Here is a 22,231-nt window from a genome sequence, read left to right as displayed (position 1 = left end):
AGAGCAAGAGCGGTCTCTCCACTGTCCCGGCCAATATTTACCTCCCAAAGGACACCAAAAAATGGACTTTGTTGTTTGTGGGATCTCAATGGGTGCAAGTTGGCTTTAACAGTATCTAATTGGCTGTAATGTGCTTTAGGACATCCTGAGGTCATGAAAGGTGCTATATAAATGCAATTTCTTCTTTCCTTCCTTTATTAAAAGCGGTGTAACCATTATTTCAGTGCTGTACATGCATTCCAGTGAGACTGTGAGGCTTGTTCACCCACTCAAACCATGCTAGAGGGAGTACATCCATTTTAAATTGTAATAATCTTTACACCACTACCATATAGCCACTGAATTAAAAAAAACAGTCCTTAGAGCCATGGAAAAGTTATGGCACAGAAAGAGCCATTCAGCCCATCGTGTCTGTGCCCATACAAAACATAAAAAAATCAACAATATTTCTGAAAGCTACAGGTTGCCCTGGTTGTGCTATCTCACCTTACCCTCTTATTCAGTGATTTCAGCGTGCAGTCACGCCATCATGACAGAGTTATGGTCCTATCTCTGATTTACAGCCCTGTTTTGTGAGGCTCCAGACCAGGATCACAGAGCTACTGAATTTACCCTTCTGCTTCCTCTCTCCTAAGATTACCAATAACAAAGGCTGGACCAAAGAGAAATCAGTGGGGAAAACATGGGACTCCTAAAAGGCTATATTTAGCTCACTTCTATATTAACATATGTTTTTCATGGCAATGTAGACAAAGAGATGGCAAGGATAGGTAGCAGTTCCTAATAACAGAAGGTTAAAATTCAAATCCCAGCCTATGCTGAAATCCATGTCACATATTTTCCAGCACGTGCTGATGGATTATTGCTATAGGACTTCATTAGTAACTAAAGGTTGAGGAGGGTAAAAAGCCAGAGCTGTGTGTCTTGAGCTCAGAGAAAAGCTCAGCAATACAATTGCCAGTTACTTTTCTCATGACTAAAAGGACAGTATTGGAAAGCAAGCTTCTCCCTATGGTCTTATGCATAAAGAATGTAGCACTGAGCCACACAGACAAGGAAATCTTATTTTGCTTCCAAGTCTATAACTGCAGTCTCCATGCATTTCCTATTGAAGTTTGAGATAATCATCCTGGGTTCACTGCTATCTGCTACAGATGATGAATGTGTGGAATAACTGGGGTACAAACTCAGTTGTTTCTCTATAGATGATCTTTGCTTGTTCTTTTATCAATTTATTAGATTGAGCATCATGTGGCATCACCACCTTCCTGTTTAAGGAGGGAAGGTCTATAGGAAGATCCATGACACTTCACACAGCAAGCTTTGAACCCAGTTACCACCTACTCAACTCACCCACCTACTCCTTGCCCACTTACCCCATTCCCACCTACCCCTACCATCCCTTACCCACTTACCTACCCACCTCATCCACCTAACCCCTACCCACATACCCACCACACCCAGCTACCCCCTACCCACATGCCCCAATCAATCACACTAAACACTAAATATCCCCCTGAACTGATCCGACAATCCCTGACTCTTGCCCACCTACCTACCTTGCCCACCTACCCCTACCCATTTACCCATCTACCCACTTACCCCTTACCCACATACCTATCTACCCACCTCACCCACCTACTCACCTGCCCATTTACCCACTAACCCATCTCACCTGCCTATGCCCTACCCACTTACCCACCTCAACCATCTAATCACTCACCCGTTCACTCATTCATTCACTAACATTCAGACTGGACATTTAAGCTTACCTTACAGCAGCTAGTGCTGTAAAAATGGATGTGTCTTGTCTCCTCCCAACTCTACTACGATCCAATGGAGTTTTCCAAGGGACACTGCATTTCGCATTTCTGAGACAGCTGGGTTTGGAAGATCCCGAAAGAAATGTGGAGCTGCATCAGGCCAGGCAAATCTCCAGATGCAGCAGCAATCCGATGATGATTGCTGCTCCTCACAAGATCTGAGATCATATAAAAGAAAATAGAACGAGCCCTACACCCAAAACATATTAAACATTCCTCCTATTTGGACACCTATATAATTTACTTGCATATAAATTTGTGCTTGAAGTTATCCAGGATCCCTCTAAAAGGCAATTATTCCTGAATTACAATTTTAACTCATTTGAAATATTCTCAATTATTCATGTACTTTAGTAACACTGTGTGGTGTGTGCTAATTACATGATGTTCATCCAATTTAAAATAATATTGTAACACATTATATTTCAGTGATTTACTCCCATTACAGGGCATCTGACATTGACTTTGGACTGTTTCAAATCGTTGCTCCCTGGCTTTTATTTACAATCCTGATGTGTCGCACTTAATCCTTTCTATGGCCATTCACATGCCCATTTTTAGCTGCTACCCTGGACCTGAACTCATCCTTCCATCACTCTTGATTTTCTCGGCTCATGTTGAGTGCTTCTTGTTACCTTTCATTTCTCTGATTTCAGGTTCTTTGCCTGCTCAATCCTTATCCCAACCCATCAATACTCCTTGGTCTCCTAAACCATTTCTCCAAATACACATTCATCTGCACTATCCTCCTTTTCTTGTACTCTATAGAAAGAATACATTTAAGTACTTAGCGTCTACCCCCAACAAGTTGATCAGGTATCTGTAGCTTGGCACAATGATGATGATGAGGCCTCAGGACAAATTTAGGAATGTCCTTGGGCCTCTCCATTCTAGCACATCCTGGCTGCACATCATTAATCATGCCTGATTTCAGGGACTAATGAATTTGAGGCCCAATACCAGAGCACTTTACTGTTTAAGCAAGACTTTCTACAATTTGCACATCAGTGTTTTTTACAGTAGTGGGGAAAATGTTATAATCTATCCTAAAGGATGTGATAACTGGGCACTTAGAAAATAATGGTGAGATTGGGCAGAGTCAACATGGATTTATGAATGAGAAATCATGTTTGACAAACACAATTTTTTGAGGATGTTACTAGCAGAATAGTTAAGGGAGAACCAATGAATGTGATGCATTTGAATTTTCAGAAAGCTTCTGATAAGGTCCCACATAGGAAGTTAGTAAGCAAAGTTGGAACTCATGGGAGTGGGAGAAATATACTGGCATGTATTGAGGATTGGTTAATGAACAGAAAAAAGAGAGCAGGGCTAAACAGATCATTCTCATGTTGGCAGGCTCTGACTATTGGGGTACCACAAGGATCAGTGCTTGAGTCCCAGCCAATCACAATCGATATCAATGATTTGGATGTGGGGACCAAATGTAGTATTTCCAAGTTTGCTAATGACACAAAACATGATGGGAATGTGGTTGTGAGGAGGATGTAAAGAGGCTTCAAGGAGATTTAGACAGACTAAGTGAATGGGCAAGAACATGGCAGATGGAATATAATGTAAAAAAATGCGAAGTTATCCAATTTAGCAGGAAAAACAGAAATGCAGAGTATTTCTTAAATGGGGAGAGATTGGGTAGTGTTGATGTCCAAAGAGACCTAGGTGGTCTTGTTCATAAGACACTGAAAGATAACATGTAGGTGCAACAAACAGTTAAGAAGGCAAATGATATGTTAGCCTTTATTGCAAGGGGATTTGAGTACAGGAGTAGGGAAGTCTTGTTACAATTATATAGCACCTTGGCAAGACCCACACCTATTTGATTTTTGTCTCCTTACTTAAAAAAAGATATACTGACCATAGAGGGCTTGCAACAAAAGTTCACCAGACTAATCCCTGGAATGGCGGCATTGTCTTATGAGGAAAGATTGCGGGGCTTGGGTCTCTCTAGCGTTTAGAAGAATAAGAGGTGATCTCACTGAAATGTACAAAATTCTTACTGGGCTCAACAGGGTGCAGTAAGGGTGTTTCCCCCGGTTGGGAGGGGGGCGGTCTAGAACCAGGGGACACAGTCACAGAATAAGGGGTAGGCCATTTAGGGCCAAGATGAGGAGGAATTTCTTCAGTCAGAGGGTGGTGAATCTTTGGAATTCGCTACCCCAAAGGAGGCATAGTCATTGAGTATGTTCAAAGCACAGGTTGAAAGGTTTCTAGATACCAATGAAATTAAGGGATACAGGGATAGTGTGAGAAGATGGCATTGAGGTAGAAGATCAATCATGATCCATTAAATAGCAGAGCAGGATCAAGGAACCATATGGCCTAGTCCTGCTCCTATGTTCCTATATGCAGTTGAGCATTTTGCCTCCTTCACAGCTGGGGCCTTTGTTGGGCCAGAATTTTCCTGTGAGCTTCAGGACCCTGACATTGGGATCAAATGAAGGTTCCAAGCCTGCACTTGGCAGCAAATGATTTCTGGCTTTGTGATGTTTGTCTTAAATGTATCCTGTTTTATTTTAAGCGCAGAATTTTGATTGAGAGTTCAATAAACCTTTCACTTAACTGAAAATTTTCCAGCGACAACTTGCACTTATATAAAGCCCCAAGGATCTTCACGGGAACATTATAAAACAACATTTGACACCAAGTCACATAAGGGGATAATAGGTCAAAGAGATAGGGTTTTGGAGCATCTGAAAGGAAGAATATGAGGAAAAGAGGTGGAGAGGCTTAGGGGGGGAATTCCAGAGCTTGGGCCCAAGCAGCTGAAAGCACAGACACCAATAGCAGAGCGATAAAGATCTGAGATAATCAAGAGATAATCAGAATTGGATGAGCGCAGATAACTCGTAGGATTGTAGGGTTGAAGGAAACAAAGTTTGTAATGGGGACTAGAGACAAGTCTTCCCAATATTTAATCGGGGCGTGGAAAAAATTTCTATTCATCCACTACTGGATGCCCACTACCAGACTGACAACTTAAAGACGTTGGAGGATTCAAGAGTGGTGGAGGAGCTGGGTGTTGTCAGCATACATGTGAAAACTGATGCTGTGTTTTCAGGTGAGGTCACCCAAGGGGCAGCATACAGATGAGAAACAGAAGGGAATCAAGGATAGATCCAGTCCAATAACATCAGGTTTCTGAAACCATGAGAAACACCAGTGTATCCTTTAGCAGAGCGAATTGCTTCTTGAGCCAAGCATATTTCATCAAAGCATTTAATTAAATCTGTTTTAATGCTTAGTGCAATGAAGTTCTGTGGATTGAGTTTCATTCCTTTTAGCTCAGCATAGAAATGGGTCTCTGTTGCATCAAGCAGGAAGATTCCAGAGGGTCACTCACTAGAACCAAATGTAATCTGAGATGCCTGGTACACAGTTCACACTTTTGTCATTGCAAGTTTCATTAGTTCTTTGCAAATTCAGCGGCATATTATCAGAAGTGACTATCATTGACACATGACTCAAGACTGCAGCCCTGAGAAAAGTGAAATCTGCTCATGGTTGAAGCTTGGTGCATTATAGTGCTTCTCATCAGATGAAATGTTACTTTACATTTTTAAAACTATTTATGCTCAGGGGAATAAGTCAATTCAAGGAAGCTGAAATTTCCTCACCCTCCCCCCATCGCCTCAGCTCAGACCTTGTCATTATCTTTTATACTGATCAGTCATGTTCTATTAGAATAGCATAAATCAAGGGGCTAAATGACCTTGTTCTGTTCCTAGGGATTAGAGAGTTGGACATGCACCACTGGAACTTTAATAAACAGTAGGTAAAGGAATGTGGGGCACGCCTGCCTGCTACTGCAAAGTTATTCATTTAGCTAAAAGTGACCACCAGACACATACGTTATGTTAAAACTGTAAAAAAGGGACAGAGTCCCTACAATGTTTTTCATCTCTAGAATGGAAACTATTATGTGATGGATTAGATATAAAGAGAATGATATTGCAGCAGTAATTATGGCAAGATAGACACAGACTACTGAATTAATTCCTTCTAATATTAAAAAAAATTCTAAAAAGTTGTCAAGGCATAATGAAATTGACAGCAATCATTTTAAAAGAATTGATGTTCTACCTTTATCAGCATTGTAAATTTTAGACAGGTGTAGTGCAGTAAATACATATTCTTAAATGCTGTTTTAATAATCAGTTTATAAAATTAGTTTAGTCAATTTGGGACTAAATGTTGAATAGAATTTCCTGCTTTAAATGTGTCCTTAATTAACAAAAGTCAATGAGGCACAGTTCGGGACACACACTATGCCCTGTCCACATCTGACACAGAATGAGACAGCCATAGAAGCCATATCACTGCATATCCAGCTGAATGATAAGGGACTCAGATCATGAAGGCAGTTATAGATTTATTTATCATTAAATAATTCAACACGAATGTTTTCATTGGGATAGATCAATACATAATGAAATACTTCTCTTGGAGCAGTACAAAGTGCTAGGAGATGAAACATTAGAATCCACAGTTACCCAGATTTAATCATTGATGACCCTAATGAAATTCAACTAAAATCTATTAGTCTGCTTCTTCGGGCATTTCAAACCAACAGCTCCAACTATTTAATCCAAAATAATTACCTAGTCTATTAATATAGTTTACACAGAATGACCTTCCATGTTGCCCAAATACAATAGGCCACTCCTTAATTTGTGTAGCTAGTGGATTCGGAAACCGATATTAAGTCAAGACTCACACTTGATGGAGAGTTGCATTGTCAGAAGACCCACATTTTGGATGCGGAATTAAACAAAGATCCCTCTGCCTCTCAGGAGGGCATAAAAAATTGCATGGTGCTATCTTAAAGAGGCATAGGGGAGTTTGTCCTCAAATCTTGGCCAATATTTATGCCACAGCCAACACCTAAAATCAAATGATCTGGGGGATCATTATTATGTGTTGTTTGTGGGACCTTGCTTTGCATAAATTGATTGTTGTGCTCCCTGCGTAACAGCAGTGACTACATTTCAGTTCTTCATTGGCTATAAAGCACTTTGGGACATCCTAAGGTTGTGAAAAGTACTACAGAAATGAGTCTGTTATATAAACTGCAGGCAACAATGGGAAGAGTGCACATCACCAGGGGGCAGCACACTCAATGTCAGAACATCATAGGTGCTTTGCCCAACATTTTTCAGTCATTAGCATTGACAGGGGGGAAATAGTGAGGTTGTTTTTTTAAAGAGCAAAATCCGAAAAGTGGAATTGGAACCATGGAGTGTTCTACCCATTATATATAAATATCTACTGAAACCAATTGTTTATTTACACAGGCCTTGTGTTACATTGAGATCCATTAAAGTTTCAGCCAATTACTTCCTCACAGGTAGAACAGGCAAGATGTGTGAACAAGTTACCCTCCCTGCAGCTCTTATACACCTCCTGGCATGAATTTTCTCAGAACTTTGCACTCTCCACAGCTTTTAACTTCAGCAGAAACCCAATTCATACACAGAATCATTAACATTCCAGCATAAAAGTGGAAGCAGCCCAGGGTTAACTCGCAGGGCTGGTGATGAAGCACAGTATTCAATTTCTAGACCAAGAACAGAGCTCACCCACCCTACACCCAGAGTACACCCAGCCTAAAACCCAGAATATACCCACCCTGGAGCCAGAGTACACCCATCCTGGAGCATGGGAGCACATAATGGAGGGCAAATAAAAAGAGACAATGTGCGGAGCAAATTAGACTGACAAGGACAAATAAGTCAAGCATTGCTCCCCTTAGATAGGAAAGTTTGTTGATGCAAACATGGTTTCTCAGCGGTAAATGGAAACAAAAGCAATTCACAATGGGTGATTCCAGCCACCAGCACCAGGAGTCACAAAAACGTAATGATGCGTAACACACAAGTCTGCACTGGCAAATCTCCATCATCACCCAGTCCAAAATTAGGCAACAATTCAGGCTTAAGAAATTATTTACTATGCGTTGACCTGGGAGAGGGAGGACAACCTCAAAGGGAACAATTCTCCACCATTTTCCATTGAGTGGGCACAAGTGGGATTTAATGACGATAGAATATACTTGGAGCAGCAGCAACTGAAGTGTACACAATAAACAGACCCAATTTGGATTTTTTTTTTTGGTCCATTAGCAATACTGGAAAAGGAGGAGAAGAGAGTGTAATTACTGAAAGTTTCCAGTTACTGTGAAGCCGGATGACAACCCCAGCATTGCTTTAGACTGCAGATGCATTAGAATGTTTTGCAAGTTCAAAACTATAGTTTGTGAACAGACTTTCCTACATGGGATAAAGGATAATTTCAAAATAGAGGCCCCCTGAAGATGCCATGGAACTGAATGAGCTTTCACTGAAAGAAAATTGAAGGAAGGGACATGGTGCAGGTTTTTAAGAGTGATGAAGCGTTTGAAAAATAGGGGCCTGTTAATTAAGTGCTGCAAGTGTTTACAGAACAAAAGGGATGAATATAACATTAACAGGTCTGAATAGCCTCCCCTCCAAGGCTAAAACACTAAAATCAACTAACTCCTTTAAAACGGAGATGACTGAACATTTATGAGAAAAGGACTGAAGGCTACAAATGCAGGAATAGATGAAGAGAAAGCTTTGAAACATGTGTGAAATGGAAGAGGTCAGTCAGGGCTGAGTAGCGTAAGCTGTAATAGCAAACCAGCATCCTGGAGATATGCCGGATTGGATTAGGTAGTTACAGAAAAATGTTATCTTTGTTGTTTGTTTTATTCATAATTAGTCACTAATCTCAGAAGAGTCCCATGCATGCCAAATGGCACCTGCTTGGTGGAAAGAAAAACGCGATGGGTCAGATGTGACCGGTTTCTTTCTACGTCTTATGGCTTAAAAAATAACCAGGCACTTGGATAACATAACACAGTTTGAAGCTTTTTTATTCAAAAAAAAATTATATTAGCAAATAAAATGAATTTAATCTTCATGTGGTGGACGCACACCTCGGAAAAATGCAAATCGCACATATACAGGCATGGCCCGTCAGTAACATTTGGTGAGTTATGAGAAGAATTCATTCTAAACACAATTCTCACGTTTAGCACATTCCACATACCACCCAATTGCCAGTAAAGAAGTAAATAGTAAGAGTTCAATCTCAATAATAGAATGAAACCATTCCTGCTTCCTGGAAACACACCCTAAACATTTGACTGTATAAGTTCATCCGTAGGACTGGGCAGGTCTCAAAAACAGAATTTGATGCATAGAGATGAATAACAACAGAAACTTGTATTTATTTAAGCACTTTTAGCTTAACAAAACTTCCCAAGGCTCTTCACAGGAGGATTATCAAACATTATTTGACACTGAACCATTTAAGGAGATATAAGGATGGGTGGGCAAAAGTTTGGTCAAAGAGGTAGGCATTAAGGAGTGTCTTAAAAGAAGAGGAAGACATAGGGCAGGATATTGAGTTCGGTGAGCAGGGGATGGGATGTCAAATGACACAGGATGACATCGGATGGATCTCCCGATGTCACTCCGTGTCATTTCAATTTTCAGGTTGGTGGGGGCGCTGCCGAATCAGCTGTGCACCTGCTAACCTGTCAACAGCCAATTGAGGTCACTTAAAAAGTAATTGCAGTAGTTAAAAGACCTGCCCGTCCAACCTCAAAGTTGGAGGGCAGGCCAGGAGCCCTGATGGGCTTCAGAAAAAGCCTGAAACCTCATCCATGGATGGGATGAGGTTTCATGTGGGTTTTAAAACATTTAATAAAAGTTTAATTAAAAGTGATGGACATGTCCCAACTCATGTGACAGTGTCCCATGAGGGGACATGTCAGAGAAATTTTGTTTTTCTATATTTCACAGTTTTGAATTTGGTGCCGATCTCCCTGAGGCAGCACTTAGCCTCAGGGAAATGCGCCAAAAGAGCGCACTCTCGGCTTCGGGAACACCCCTCCTCGCCTGCGCAGGGAGCGCATAACGCTTCCTGGTGGATGTCATAATAGGCGGGCCTTAATTGGCCCACCCATGTAAAATGGTGACAAGCCCCTGACCTGGGGTGCCAATCGGAGGCACGCCCATTCCTGAACTTCCCCCCCCAATGGGGGGGGGGGGAAATTTTTCCCATAGAGAAGTGATGAGGTTTCAGGAGAGAATTCCAAAACAGGACCCTGTTGAATTAAGGCATGGCCATCAATGGTGGGGAGATTAACATCATGGATACACAAGATGTCAGAATCAGAGGAGTGCAAACACTACAGAAGGTTGGCCTTCCATGACTGGTTGGCACTGTAGGGGCTGGGGTGCATCATCACCCCAGGAATGATATTTTGGTTTAGTTAGTTAAACTTCCTTTGACATTTCGATTTTTGTTACAGTGCCCCATCAGGGGTTGTCAACCCCATTTACAAGTTTATTTTATTGATTATTTGGTTCATTTCAAAAGAGTATTTCAGAGAGTTGAAGGGCTGGAGTAAGTGACAGAAATAGTCAGGGGCAAAACCATGGAGGGATTTGAAAACAAGAGTAAGAATTTTAAAACTGAGGCGTTGTTGGACCAAGAGCCAAATTCGATCAGAATGCACAGAGGTGATGGGTGAGCACGACTTCGTGTGAGTTAGGAAATGGGCAGCATATCATCTCTCCCAGCATGTCTGAACACCATCCAAAAGATACAGCCAAGAACACACATCTTGCATGGGATACGCTGGTGAATCAGAGAAAAGCACAGGCAGCTGTATGGAAAATAGTATGCATTGACATGCCCAGGGTACCATTCAGTCCATTTACCCTGTCCAATAGCTAGGGAAGTACAGTATCAAATTGTGTAGATAGCAGCCTGAACTTAAAATATGCAGGTACAAGGCACAGTTAAATAACCCAGAATCATCACACATTGTCACATTGCTTCAGGTAGACAAATTCCAATCTCCAAGGGATATTTAATAGGCAAAAAAGCTTCAGGAAAATATGCCTATATCCCTAATAAGACGATACAGTGTTTTCAGAGAAATCATCTACTTTGTTTTACTTACAGAATGATGATTACTGTATAAGAGAAAGTTCAAATGTAAGATGGAGAGCATTGAGTGTTGCTCAGATTAAATACTTCATTTTGTATATTGTCTAGATATCCTACCACACCGATAACATCACATCAGTGTAAAATTAAACACCTAACTTGTCCTCAGCATGGGAATATTTGTATTCTTCATTACAAAAACCACTTGAAGGCTTTGGTCTCCAGAATTCTCGAATCTGGCAATTTATGCTCAGGTTGTGCTTAAAAAGTTAAAAACAAATGGAGGACTTCTATTTAACTTATATAAAAGTGCAGTTTTTCAGAACTATTATTTAAAATATACATATAGATATAAAAAACACAAACACACAGAAGCTGTGGAAGTTCACTATTACATACATTGAGATGAATCCCAATATCACTCCCGTCTGCGGTTATTAAATTGGCGTAATGAACGAAGGAAACTATCACTGATCACTCGCTGAACTACAAAAATTAAGCCAATTAGGTATTAGGTTTTGTATATCATAGAGTTTGGGGCACATCACAAGGCAGTAAGACAGTTCCACAGACTTAGGAAAATCACTCTCGTTGATCACGTGGTCATTTCTAATCCCGTGATGCCCTCCAACAAGCTTTTTTCTTGCCTTTTGTATTCAGTACCCCACAAAGTCCAAGGCTTTATAATCAAGAATGCAACATTATACTAGAATTCCCTGTAAATCTATTTATAAAACAGGTGATGCTATGACACAGTTCATCCTTCAGTCCCAGTTCTTGTTGGGACAGGCGCAGTTCAGCGAAATACAATGACCTCAGGTGAGGCTCAGTTTGTGCCACTTGATAACAACTTTCTCTGGATTTGCACTCATGTCATACCACTGTTCCAAAGCCTCTCCACTGCTGTCCCATCCAATCACCACCTGAAAATAAAAAGCACAGTCAAACACGAGTAACACATCGTTAAATTGATCTTTTTGCCTCAGTTAAACAACTGGATTGTTATCATCAAAAGCGCATCCATTCTTATTAAACTGCTCATGGATTTACCAACTGTAGCTTCCCCAGCACATGTTTTTGTTTTGAGGGGAAAAAAATGCATCAAAAAAAAAATTTAAAAATAAAAAAAAAATGGATCAGATATTCAGGGCCAAAGATCAAGTGGCTTTAATAGTGGAGATGTTCCTGTCACTGGGCTGGTAATCCAGATGCCCAAAATAATGCTCTGGAGACATGGGGCAACATTTTCCCTGCCCCTGTCAGGAAAGGGCGGGGGGGGGGGGGGGGGGGGGGGGGGGGGGGGGGGGGGATGTGAGGCAGTGGGCACGGGTGGGCGGATTCCTGACCTGCACCCCCGGTCGGGGGCACGCCGCCATTTTTGGCCCGCCCAGCGTTACATCCGCCAGGAAGCACTATGCGCTCGCTGTGCAGGGGTAGGGGGGGAATTCCCTCAGCCGGGAGTGCACTCTTTTGCACATGCGCGCGAGAAAGGGCACAGGTCTCCCTGAGGCAAAGTGCTGCCTCAGGGAGAACGGCTCAGATGTTAAACTTTAAATAAAGCGGAGAAAAAAATTTTGCTGGCATGTCCCCTCATGTGACACTGTCACGATTTGGGACGTGTCCATATCTTTTATTTTGAAATATTTTTACTTTTTTAAATCCCTCATGAAATCTTATCCCGTCCGTGGATAAGGTTTCATGCTTTTTCTAAAGGCTGCCTAGCCTCCTCACCTGTCCGCCAACCTTAAGGTTGGACAGGCAGGTCCATTAATTACCTTAATTACTTTTTTTGAAGCCTTAAGCGGCCGTTATTGGTTTGGCAGGCAGCGGCGCACCCACCAAACTGACAATCTAAATGATGCGCGGTGATGTCGGCACACCCCAGCCCCACTCGCCAACCGGAAGATCCTGCCCATGGTTTCATTGCAGGTGGTGAAATTTAAATGAAATTAATCAATCAATCAGTTCAACTAATTAATCTTTTAAAAATATAGAATTGAAAGCTAGCCATAGTGAGGCGAACATGCAACTCTCGTAGATTGTTTTAAAAATCCATCTGGTTTACTCATGCCCTTCAGGGGGGTGGCGGGTTGGGGAGATGCCCTATCACAGGTGATTGCCTAGGCTGGCATGCTGCATCCAGCAGGTAGGTGCAAAGGCATTTGCTTCATGGATCTGTCAGCTCTCGTCTGCATGTAGTTGTTAGATTTCCACACACTCAGGAAACCTAGTCATCTGTAGTTAAACTCTAAAGCCAAAAAAAAAAAATTGAGGCTCGCAGGGTTATTATAATATTTAAAATGCCAACCCACCTCCTTGGTGTGGGTCAATCATCCACTCACCTTGCCAACTGTTAAAGTTGGAGTAGGTTGGTTAGACGTAGGTTTGGATCATGTCTGTGATGTTTCAGACCCCACCCTCTGCCAACCTGGTTCTTGTGATTAAAATTCCCTCCCATATTTCAGTTGTTTTTCTGGGCCTCATCCAAACAGCCCTTGGCAAATTGAAGTCTTTCACTGTTTCTAACCCCTTTGTAGAAGTGCCACTCCTGTACCTGTGAATCCACAGCAGAGGTGATCATGTGATTGATGTATACTTGGCACTGGCTGTTTACCACCAGATCTAGCTCGATAACCTAAAGTAATATTGCCCCTCTGCCCTCGCCTTCAAATCTTTGAGCGCTCCAGAATTATGCAAGGGTGAGGGGAGAAGATGGACAGCCCCCCCAGACTCCCTCTCCAGATGATAACCATGCTCTCCAACATCATAACTGCCGCCGCCCCCCAGCACTCCCCAAATCTCCCTTTTCTGACTTTCCCATTTACATTCCAACACCAAATGAGAGGCATACATAGATTTCTTCAACTAACATATCAGGACCATCCTTCTCACTCCAGCCATTGCGACCACCAATAGCTCGCTCTCCACACACCGCATTCCCTACACACAAGCTACTGATAATAAGCTGCTCTTTAAATCAGCCATTCCCAGCCCTGGATTCCCAACCATCCTGTCAACTCTGTCCTCACCTCTCAATTCTCTGACCAGTGTCAACAAGCAGGAACTTTTGCAAGATTTCTTCCAGTTCTTGGTTAAATTGGGTTTAATTTACTTCCGCCTGGAACACTTTTATTAACTACCTGTCAGCATTCTGCTGGCTGCCAAAAGAAAACATATTTTGTGTAACAAAGGCTTTACTGATAACCATTCAATAATCAAATGCCTTTGATGTACCGTGGAGTGAACCATCCCCACACAGAAAGTTAATCTAACAAGCCTGATCAAGGAGCGCGCAATCTTCAGAAACATTTAATTGTTACCAGTGACGCTATGAAAGATAACTGGCAAATTAATCAGTCAGCAAGCAATACCAGAAGGAGAATGAGGAACAGATCAAGGGGTTTTAATTAATCATGAGCAGCTGGAGAGGTGTTTAGCAGCCTCACAGTCAACACCACTTTACCACTTCAAAGCAGGGCAACTCCGTGAGATTGTGCGTCAGCTGTGGCTCAGTTGGTCGCACTCTCCCCTCTGAGTCAGAAAGGATTCCGGTTTAAAGTTCTACTCCAGGCCTTGAGCACACAAAAAAAAAATCAGGGCTGACACTCCTGTGCAGTACTGAGGGTGTGCTGCACTGTTGGAGGTGCTGTTTCTTGGATGAAACCTGAGGCCCCAGCTGTCTGCTCAGGTGCATGTTAAAAAGTCCCTTAGCACCAGCTGCAAGAACATCAGGGGAATTCCACTCAATTATCATAATATCACAAAAACGGACAATCTGGTCATTATCACGTTGCTGTTTGTGAGAGCTGGAAGTGCACAAAATTGGCTGCCACATTTCCTGCAAACCAACAGTGGCTACACTTCAAAAGTAATTCACTGGCTGTAAGCATTTTGAGACATCTGGTGGCTGTGAATGGTGCTACATAAATACAAGTTTTCCTTGAACTTAAAACAGAAAAGCTGCAACTTGGATTTCCTCCCTTTTACCTATGAGAGCCGTGAATCTCATTGTTCAACCCTCGTTGGCCAAGCCTTCAGCTGCCCAGGCACCACCCTCTGGAATTCCCTCCTTAAACCTCTCTGCCTCTCTTCTCCTTTAAGGCACTCTTCAAATCCTACCTCTTTGACCAAGTTTTTGGTCACCTGGCCTAACAATGGTGAGTGAACATTCTTTAACCATTCAATACACGTACACTTGACCATGGATTTTCCGCACTGAAAGTTTCAGCCATTAGGGATCTAAAACAGCCTGATGACCTCCATGGGGGATCTGAGACCTGGGGAAACAGGGCAAACAACTACATTTCTCTTACCAGAGTGAAGAATCCCTACTGAACCATGCAGAGTCTGAACCAGGAAATTGGAAGATTTAATTCAGTGCAAAATCACAGAGAACACAAAATTAAGAGGGACTTAAGGAAAAAAAACAAACAATAGGATTGACAGAGAAATAAGGGACAGAAAGAAGTGAATTAAAATTACATCTTAAATTTTGTTTTAAAATCCCCGACAATAATTAAAATCTGACGGAAAGAGACTGTACACTTGCAACAGTTCATTTTTGGTGTCAGAGAGGTAGTTTGGCAGTAATTAAGACTTCCCACACTGATAGAATGGGCAAGCTCTAACTTTTTCTGTGTTTAATAGGAATCTACCATGCTTAATACAGCAACTTTGCACCATTCTGTGGATCTCAATGCCAAGCTTCTCAATGAGATACTGGTGTAGAAAAGATTTTGTAGGAGCAGGTCAGCAACCTCCTGATTTCTGCATCTGACTTGTATGTGTAGAGGGCAGCAATTGGTGTTTAATTCATTCATAAGGGATAGCACTGATAGTCTCACTGTTATTTCTATTGCAAAATCTTTGCCACCATCGCTTTGCGTGGCTGCTGTAAAGCATCTCTTTATTCCTTCATGGGATATGGGCATTGCTGGCAAGGCCAGCATTTGTGACCATCCCTAGCTGCCCTTGAACTGAGTGGCTTGCAAGGCATTTCTTAGGGCAGTTAAGAGTCAACCACAATGCTATGGGTCTGGAGTCACATGTAGGCCAAGCTGAGTAAGAATGGCAGATTTCCTTCCCTGAGGGAAATTGGTGAACCAGAAGGGTTTTTACGACAATCAATGATAGTTTCATGGTCACCATTACTGAGATTAGTTTTATACTCCAGATTTTATTAACTGAATTTAAATTCCACCAGCTGCTGTGGTGGGATTTAAACCCTTGTCCCCAGATCATTAACTCGGGTCTCTGGATTACTAACCCAGTGACATTACCACTGCTCCATCATCTACCTATTAGAAGCACTATATAAATGCAAGTCGTTGTTGATGACATCCGAACAGTGGAATGAGTGAACTGAAACAGAGACCAGCATTGCTCAGAGATTACAGGTCTCCATTTAGGAATCAGTCACTCAGGAGCCAGATGCACAATATAAACTTGCTTTTAGACATACATGTACAAAGAGGGACAAGGTGTTGGAGTTTTCAACTGGCGCACAAACCAACATAAACAGCCCTACAGCAGGTTCCCATTTCAACAATTCCAACAAAAAGGGAGAATGGAACTTCCCTAAAGAGAGAGTAGTTCCTACTGTTCCAGAGGAAGATAAACAGAAGACTCTGTATCTCCCAGCTGCTGGTTTAAGAGTGGGCTTGCTGGAGCCAGATCACCAAACAGGGTTGATAAACTAACCTTTTTAATGAGCGGCTTTCATTTAGTAGATAGGGAGAAACTGTTTCAATTGGTACCCAGAAGACACAGGTTTTAAGATAATTGGCAAAAGAACCGGGGGAAGGTGAGGAGAATTTTTTCTTTTAAAAAACACAGAGCTGTCATGATCTGGAATCAAGTGTCTACAAGAAGATGAAGCACATTGAATGGTAACTTTGAAAAGGGAATTGGATAAATGCTTGAAAAGGAAAATTTTGCAGGGCTGTGGGGAAGGTGCAGAGGGATGGGACTAATTAAATTGCTCTGACTAAGAGCTGGCACAGGCATGATGGGCTGAATGTCCTCCTTTCTACACTGCATGATTCTATGATATTCTCCTTAAAAGCATACCAGGCAGAACAGCTCACTTGATTGGCACCCCATCAACTGCCTTAAACATTCACTCCCTCCACCACCGACACACAATGCCAGCAGTCTCTACCATCTACAAGATGCACTGCAGCAACTTAACAAGGTTCCTATGACACCGCATTCCAAACCCTTGACCTCTACCAACTAAAAGACACAAAATAGATGCATGGGAACCCCACTACCTGTAAGCTTCCCTCCATGTCACACACCATCCTGACTTGGAACTACATCACCATTCCTGCTGTTATTAGGTTAAAACCCCGGAATTCCCTTCCTATTAGCACTATACATGTCCCTACACCGCATGGACTACAGACACCACAACGCAGTTCACCAACACCTTCTCAAAGGCATTAGAACATGCACAAACACAGATATTTCTCAAAGTACTGTGAATTCAGGATTACTGATTCTGAATTTTCAAACATGGTGCTTGATTTTATACCTCCCCATTCCTCGCCTGCCAGCCTTTTCCCAGGCTGGATTTTCAGCCCAGAGAGGGGGCCAGATGCGGGCCCATTGGACAGTGTGCCAGTTTGCTTGCACTATCCTGTCCTTGGGCCACTGTGTTAGAGGTGGAATCAGGGGGCAGAAGGGCTATCTGCTTGCGAACAGTGGATAGCAAATTCAGGTAAGTTAATGAACAAGTAAGGCCAATTAACAGATGCTGTCTGGAATTTTCCAGTTGGCCTTCAGGCTTCCCAAGGCGTTGGGGACTAGGCCAGCCTGGAAGCAGCCCCAGGGAACCAGCACTCTAGCAGGCTTTGAGGCCCTCCCTAACTGCACGTGGCCACAGGCAACCTTGTGGAGGCATTCCTCCTCCACAGTGATAGCCTGGCTGTTGCCATCTTTTATTTTAAAAGTTATAATGGTTGCTGAGAGGAATTCTCAAGATGGAGGCGCCTCTCTGTCTCTTACCTGCAATAGCAAGCAGCAACTTCTTCTAAGCTGGAGGGCCTCCTAAGTCAATGCCTTATCAATTACATTGTTAATGTTTGTCAATATCAATTGCATTGAGGTCAGGAGGAGCAGGTGGTGGGTATTAATTGTCTTTGAGCACATAGATAGGGGATTTGTCCCTTATATTAGTTTTTTTTTTGTTTCTTCAAAAGATCATATAAATAGGGGATAGCTGGGACACTGGGTGGAGTGGAAGGAGAGCTAAGAGACTGAACAAGTCAATAAACTCTCTCAGTAAATAAAAAGCTCCATGTCATGGTTTCAGCTTGAATCCTGTTCACATCTCATTGGCGCTTCAGTTTCAAGAGCTCACCCACCATCCTTAAGTGGATGGCAAGCATGCCCTCTGGACACTAATTGACCAATTCAGAGAAAATCACTGCTGGGTGACTGTTTCCCACACGGTGTGGGGTTCTGACCCTATTTGTCCCCAACATCAAGATCCCAACCCAAAATGCAAATTCCCAGCCTATGTCACAGTCTGCATTACAGCACAGGTCAAGCTTGAATAGGAGTTGTGTGATCTCTCAAACCCCACTGCACTTTTTATTTGTGCAGTAACCTAAGAGACCTTGGCCTATAAAAGGCCTCTTTGATGTCAAGTGGAAAACAAGTTTTGGAAACTGAAGGAAAAATGGCTTAAATTAAGCAAGTGGTTGACATTTGCCACCTTCCACTGAGTCAAGATGTTACCCGGAGGACAGTAATGGATAGTCCGCTGTATAGTCAAGTACTACCTATTTAAGTGAAGCTGCAATGAAAGGCAGCTTTGTTGTTAACTAAGTAACTGGAGAAAAACCTAATGCATTGAAAAAAAGAAACAAGTATGACCTCATCAGTGCTTAAAGGGTATAAATCTTGGGTTGTACAATATAAAGCAAACATTCAAGACACTTGAAGCTGAACTGATTCCAATGAGGTCGTTTGATTCATCAACAGTGGTTTCCCCACTCTTCAAAATTAATCTTGACAGCCTAAACTATCTTCTGTTGAAGCTTTAATTAAATATTTTAATCAGATACCACCAGCTAAAGAACCGAAGATCCCAAATTAAATGCATTCCTTTCTTGTCACACATCCATTGAGGGATTGGTCTGTTTACGTACAGGAAATAGATTAAAGCAAGGGCAAGGTTCAGTTTTGTGCCAAATACTAACAGTCTAACCCTGCAGGGAAAACATAGCAATAGATGACGGCAGGTAGAAATAAATCTGTCTGCCCTACATATAGTACAAATGGCATTGAAATGCTTTCTTCTGGATAAAGATCTCTCAGTTTAGAGAACTTCTGTTGAAGTACTTAACTGAACCTAGTTGTACTTGATGCGTTGACATTGGGAAGATTGATAAAACAATGGAGAGTTGCTAAGACAATGTAAGCATTTTTTAGTGACCTAACCAGCAAAAACCGACTTCTCTCTCAGTCCTGGGGCTGGATTATATGCAGAGGGTGGGCTCCAAGCAAAGTAGCGTGAATTTTAGGAGCGATCCCACCTCCGCTTGCCTGCCTGCCTCACCCTGCTTTAATTTTTCAGGCGACAGCCCTTTAGTTAGTATGTGGCAGGACTCCTGTCCGTCTCCAGGAGGAAATCCCGCCTCATAGAGCTGCAAGCCAATCGGAGGTCAGCAACTCTGCGCCACATAAAAGATCGGTGGCCACTGTCGGTACTGCAGGAGGCCCAGGAGGAAGTGTAATGGATGCCCCTAAATCCAGGCCCAGAACTCAGTGGGGGGTGGGGGGGAGGCAAGGCAGATGTGGGAAGGCAAAACTATGGGGCAGGCAGGAGGGGTGGCTTCCAATTAGCACAGGCATCTAGGAAAGAGGCACCCATACACCACCCCCCGCACCCCCCCACCACCCCTCCAACACCTCCCCCATTTTTCACTAACCACAGGGTTAAACCTGCTGAGCAACGCATTGAATGCTTCTAGCCACCTGTTAGAGTGGCGGTTAGATGAGGCCCTTAATTGGGCATTAATTGACCACAAGGGCCTCAACTGGGGCACAGGCGGCTACAACACCTAATGCCTCCCCTCCCCCAACCCATAAAATCATGGTGGGGAGTGAGCAGCTGGATGGCATGGTGCCCTAATTTACAGGTCCACCCACCATCAGCTGCCCATAAAATTCAGCCTCTGGGTACCAATTAGGAATAATTCACGGACAGGAGTTTCCCTGTGGTCCTCTGAACACAGCCATCAGGCTAAGTGGGGGTCAGAAGCCCGCACTATATGAGGAACAGTCACTTATCTGAATTATTTTCCCCAAATTGGCCATTCAGTGGTCAGAGATTGAGCTGGTCATCCAATTAAGAATGGTGGACAGACTCTCAAAGCAAGAGGGGCAATTGGAGGCCCTCAAGCTTGGAAGCAGCAGCAAGATGCCTCTTCAGGTAACTGAGGGAGCGGGTGCCCCAAGATGGAGGTGCCATCTCTCCAACTTTTTAAAAAATTTTACATAGAAAAATGGCCTCAGCAGCCAGGCCAGCATTGCTGGTGAGGGTGGAACTCCTCCAGAGAGTGGCTTGTGGTTGTAGCTGCAACCAGATAGGCAGCAAGGGCCTCAAAGCCTGCCTGGCATGCTGGGCCCCAGGTCTGTCACCAGGAAACTACTCCCAGGCTGGAAAATTCCAGTCGGCCTCCAATAATAATAAGCCCTTAATTAGTTGAACTATAACCAAAAAGCATTACGGAGTGTACATCCTCTAGATCAGAAGATTTTACTTCCAGAAGGTCCCAGCACTTGGCTTTCTGAGAAAACTGAAAACAAATCTTACTATAACTGTAGAACAATTGCAGCTACACCCTGAAGAACTGATTGAATGCAGTATTTCTGGGCAATGTTCTGACAAAGTGTGCCTGCCAGCTTTTACTATACTTTGCAATGTTCATATCAATTCACCGCTCCTCCTTATCCCATTCTTACATCCATATTATCCCTTTTCGTATTACTGACAAAAGAGACATGTCTAAGCTTTTTGTCTTGCACTTACCAGGACACCAATATAAGGGGGAAAACAACAATTTATACTGTATATGAAGAGAGTGCTGATTGGTTGGCTGGCAAGTGGTGTTGCCATGGAGAATACACCATTGATGGTGACTGACAATTAACTGCCAAGCATTGTTTGAAATTTAAACCAGGCAGCTTGACCCTGATTGGCCAAGACATTGCCCTGAGGAATGAGTCAGCAAATGGTTATCACATTTTATTTAGCTGAAACAGGCTCAATAAGTGACAGCCATTCGCTGACTTATTCCTCATGGCAATGCTTTGACCAATCAGGGTCAAGCTGCCTGGTTTAAATTTCAGACAATGCTTGGCTATGTTAACTATCAGTCACCATCAGTGGTGCATTCTCCAAGGCAATGCCACTTGCCAGCCAATCAGCACTTTCTTCACTTACAGTATAAATTGTTGTTTTTCCCCCTTACATTGGTATTCTTGCAAGTATCCTGATGCGTGCAAGACAAAAAGCTTAGACATATCCCTATTTTGTTGGAAATGTGGGTTGACAGAAATATATAATTTCTTCCTCAGATTACCCAACAATAGAAAGTAGAAATAAAACTCTACCAGTTCACGCAAAAGGAAAGGTTAGGTTAGGTTAAAATGAGAGTAGGGCATGTTGCTAGCACTCTGTTGTAAACTTGCTTTCAGGCAAAGGCTCAAAATGTGCATTACATTTGGACTCAATTCCCATTCATAAATATCTCCAATTGTACTGAATTAACTGACATTACCTGCCCCAAGGGGTGTTTTCTTCTTACTGAACTTCTGCTGTAGACTTTCAGGTTGAAACTGACTCTCTGGAGCTCATTCTGAATAACAGGGAACAGAAATGTTTCCCCCCATTTCACTTGACCATTCACAGCTTTCAGAGGACGAGTCTTCTTCTTGTCAAATAGTCCGTCCCTAGTTTCCATTGTTACCTTCACGTAGAAATCTAAATGGTGGGGGGGGGGAAAAAATGCACACTTAGAAGCATAGCAGAAAGAATTTGGCCAATCTGAGCTCCTCATATTTGTCACAGTTTCCAGGAAGCATTGCATTTAGATTGTACTCTCAGAACAGCCCAAACGCAAGAAGCATCCAATCACTCAGGAAAAGAGATCCTTAGGGGAAAATCAGTGTCTTCCTGGTTCAGAAGCCTGCAACAATAATTTGGGCCTCCACTCGCCTTGGATTCCATCCCAAGAATGTACGTGTATCATCAATATGTGCTCCTACCAAAGCTCTGTGTCGAGAATCCAAAGGTCAAAATACCCCCAAACATCAAAACGGGGCCACATTCACTCTCGGGTGAGTTTCGAGAATTCTATCTTGATAGATTTGATTAAATGTGTTTCAAACAG

General features: G+C 42.7%; 1 protein-coding gene across 3 annotated transcripts in view; it reads right to left on the bottom strand.

Annotated features, from left to right (window-relative positions):
- Window positions 1-10,712: 10,712 nt before the first annotated feature.
- Window positions 10,713-22,231, bottom strand: part of LOC121292664 (tandem C2 domains nuclear protein) — a 62,013-nt gene continuing 50,494 nt past the window's right edge. For all 3 annotated transcript variants that reach the window (XM_041214924.1, XM_041214926.1, XM_041214927.1), the window contains exons 12-13: window positions 21,620-21,822; window positions 10,713-11,749 (exon numbers count right to left, since the gene is read on the bottom strand). In XM_041214924.1, the coding sequence (XP_041070858.1) occupies window positions 11,642-11,749; window positions 21,620-21,822 (311 nt within the window). In that variant the 3' untranslated portion in view covers window positions 10,713-11,641. The remainder of the gene's footprint in view (window positions 11,750-21,619; window positions 21,823-22,231) is intronic.

The sequence above is a fragment of the Carcharodon carcharias genome, chromosome 20 (genome assembly GCF_017639515.1).
Source record: "Carcharodon carcharias isolate sCarCar2 chromosome 20, sCarCar2.pri, whole genome shotgun sequence".
Taxonomy (NCBI): domain Eukaryota; kingdom Metazoa; phylum Chordata; class Chondrichthyes; order Lamniformes; family Lamnidae; genus Carcharodon; species Carcharodon carcharias.
Note: the sequence above shows the minus strand (reverse complement) of the source record. Positions and strands in the feature narration are given on the sequence as shown.